Genomic DNA, 3169 nt, shown 5'->3' on the forward strand with positions numbered 1-3169 from the left:
ATCCCCCTCCTCTGTAGAACAGCCCGTAACATACTGGAAGACTGTTATCAGCTCGCCCCTCAGTCTTCTTTTCTCAAGACTAAACACACCTATTTTTTAAACCATTGATCATGAAAAGGTTTTCTAGACCTTTTATCATTTTTGTTGCTTCGCTCTAGATCCTCTCCAATTACTTCACTGTTTTAAAAGTGTGGAACCCAGAATAGGACAGAGCACTGCTGCTGCAGCGTCTCCAGTGCCCAGCAAAGCTGCACAATTACCTCCCGCACTACAAACAGAACGCTCCTGTGAATAGCCTCAGTATGATATTAGCCTTTTTGCAACCACTTCGCTGACTCATATTCAGTTTATGATCTACGATAACACTCAGATCCTTTTCAGCAGTACTAATGCTTCACCAGTTATTCCCCATTTTGTAGCTGTGCAGCTGGTATTTTTCTTCCTCAGTGCAGTACTTTGCACTTGTCTTTATTGAATTCCATTGTGTTGATTTCAGATAAATTCGTCAATTTGTCAAGATTGGTTTGATCTTTAATCCTGTCCTTCCAAGTGCTAGGAACATCTTCCACCTTGTTGTCATCTGCAAATTTTGTAAGCGTAATCGCCAATCCATTATACATGTCATTAGTGAAAATATTGAGTTGTACTGGACTCAGCACAGACCCTTGCAGGAGTCCACAAGAAACTTTCCCTCACTTTGAAATTGAATAATTGATACCTGGTCTTTCAGTTCAGTTTTGCACCCACTTCACAGTAATTTCATGTAAACAACATTTCCCTACTTTGATTATGAGAATGTCACATGGAAATATGTCACACACCTTACTAAAATCAAGATATGTCATGTCTACAGCTTCCTAACTCTCCAACAGACCAATAATCAGTTAAAAGGAGGAAATTAGAATGGTTTGGCGTGATTTATTCTTGAAAAATTCATGTTAGCTATTACTTAAAACCCTATTATCCTCTCAGCGCTTACAACTTGATTGTTAAAAAATTTGTTCCAGTATCTTTCCAGGTATAGAAGTTAGGATATATAGTCTATAATTCCCAGGTCCTCTTTGTCCTCTTTTTTAAAGACAGGGACAATTTTTCATTTGACTTTTGCCTTTGTGATTAAGAAACTAGAAGGATACCCAATTAACATGGCACAGATTAAATGGACTAAAAAGTGGGTACTGAATGGTCTCAGACTGGAATTATATATGGACAATCATCACTGAGTGTGGGTGGTTTTAGTGGGGTCCCACAGGGTTTGGTTCTTGGCCCTGTTCTTTTTATATTTTTATCAAGTACCAGGATGAAAACAAAAAAACAAAACTTTCATGTGAGGGTATATAATCATTTAAACTACTTTCCAAGGCTTGTGGTGGATTTTGCATCACTGGAAATTTTAAAATAAAGCTTTGATTTTTTTTTAAAGCTTTGCTCTAGTTCTAACAGTAACTAATTCAGGGACATTCCTTGGTCTGTTCTATAGAGGGGATCAGGATAGATGATCATACTGCTGCCTTCTGGCCTTATAATCAATGAAAAAATATGGCAAAACTTAATGAATGTTTAAAATAAAATTATTTTCATTCTCCCTTCCCCTCCAGTTCTCTCTCTCTCTAACTGTTAGTAATTGTTTTTAGTTGATGTATCAGGATTGTTTCCTTGAGCACATGTCTGTTAGACACCCAATTCCCATTCAAGAGATTAGTGCTATTTATTTACAGATTTTTCCTTTAAGTGTTCTGTCCCTATTGTCCAATAGACTCTGGTTTTACATGTTTTTAATATTTTTTCTTCAAAAATGAGTGAAGAATGAAGAACCAGACCGTGGTGGTGGAATTCATCATTGTGGGACTGTCCAACGACCACCATGTCAACATCATCCTGTTTGCGGTTCTATCAGTTGTTTTCTTATTGACTGTGATAGGAAACATCATTGTTGTCACCCTCTCTTTGGTGGACCATTGCCTCCAGTCCTCCATGTATTTCTTCCTCAGGAACTTCTCCCTCTTGGAAATCTGTTTCACCTCTGTCACCAAGCCCAGGTTCCTCTACAGTCTCCTGACAGAGAGAAAATTTATTCCCCTCCCTGGTTGTTTCCTTCAGCTGTTGGTTTTCTTCCTCCTGGGCACCTGTGTATTTTTCCATGTGGCTATCATATCCTTTGACCGCTACATGGCTATCTGCCGTCCCTTGCGTTACGGCACTATCATGAATGGCAGGGTCTGCTTCCAGTTAGTGCTGGGCTGCTGGGTGATGAGTTTTCTCTTCATATTTCCTCCAACGTTTATGGTTGTGCTGTTACCGTTCTGTGGCCCCAATGTCATAAACCACTTCTACTGCGACACGGCCCCATTGCTCCAACTCTCCTGTGTAGACACGGGACACATTGAGGTGATGCTCTTGGTTGCAGCTGTAGTGGTCTTACCTGGGACTTTAACAGGCACCATAATTTCCTATGGCTTTATCGTCTGTACTGTCATGCGGATCCCATCCACCATAGGAAGGAAAAAGGCCTTTTCCACCTGCTCTGCTCACCTCACAGTTGTTGTGATATTGTACAGCAGTGCCATCTCCAGGTACATCCGACCAGGTCAGCGGGGCACTCAGGACTTTGACAAAGTTGTGTCCCTGGTGTACTGTGTGGTGACGCAACTCTTTAACCCCTGCATCTACGCTCTCGGCAATGAACAAGTCAAACAGGCTCTGAAGGACATACTTGGCCGAACAATTTCTAAGTGCTTGAGGATATCATGAAAATCTATAACCCCAAAGATACAGGAGTGAGGAGAACATGGATGGTCTTTGACTTCGTGCCTGGCTTCACAATAGGCTTGGTGGGTCCTGAGCTGTTAATAGGAGTGAATTTATCTCCTCATGTGTAGGTTGATAAATTGTATACCCAAAAGGGATCCTCAGATTATCAAGTGTGAACTCCTGATAATACATGCCACAGAATTCCACTAATTAGTTATGCACTGAGACTAGTATCTCACATCTAATGCAAGCGTGTCTTCCTGAAAGGCATCCAGTCTTGACTGGAAGACTTCAAGAGATAGAGACTCTTTCTTGGTACTTTGTTCCCAAAATAGAAATTATTAGGTTTTTCTTGGTGAAATGAAACACTAAACAAAATTCAGTTTGGGAAGACTGTTTCTTTAACATCTTGCTAAAT

General features: G+C 40.5%; 1 protein-coding gene across 1 annotated transcript; it reads left to right on the forward strand.

Moving 5' to 3' along the window:
• Positions 1–1806: 1806 nt before the first annotated feature.
• On the forward strand, positions 1807–2751 carry LOC116833210 (olfactory receptor 6C75-like). Its single transcript, XM_032794555.1, has one exon. It carries the CDS (start codon positions 1807–1809, stop codon positions 2749–2751), a length of 945 nt encoding a protein of 314 aa, XP_032650446.1.
• The last annotated feature ends 418 nt before the right edge of the window (positions 2752–3169 follow it).

This window comes from Chelonoidis abingdonii, chromosome 14 (assembly GCF_003597395.2).
Source record: "Chelonoidis abingdonii isolate Lonesome George chromosome 14, CheloAbing_2.0, whole genome shotgun sequence".
NCBI lineage: Eukaryota > Metazoa > Chordata > Testudines > Testudinidae > Chelonoidis > Chelonoidis abingdonii.

Excerpts from the sequence above, each read along its gene's own strand:
- LOC116833210 (XM_032794555.1), top strand. The coding sequence starts at position 1,807 with ATGAAGAACCAGACCGTGGTGGTGGAATTCATCATTGTGGGACTGTCC.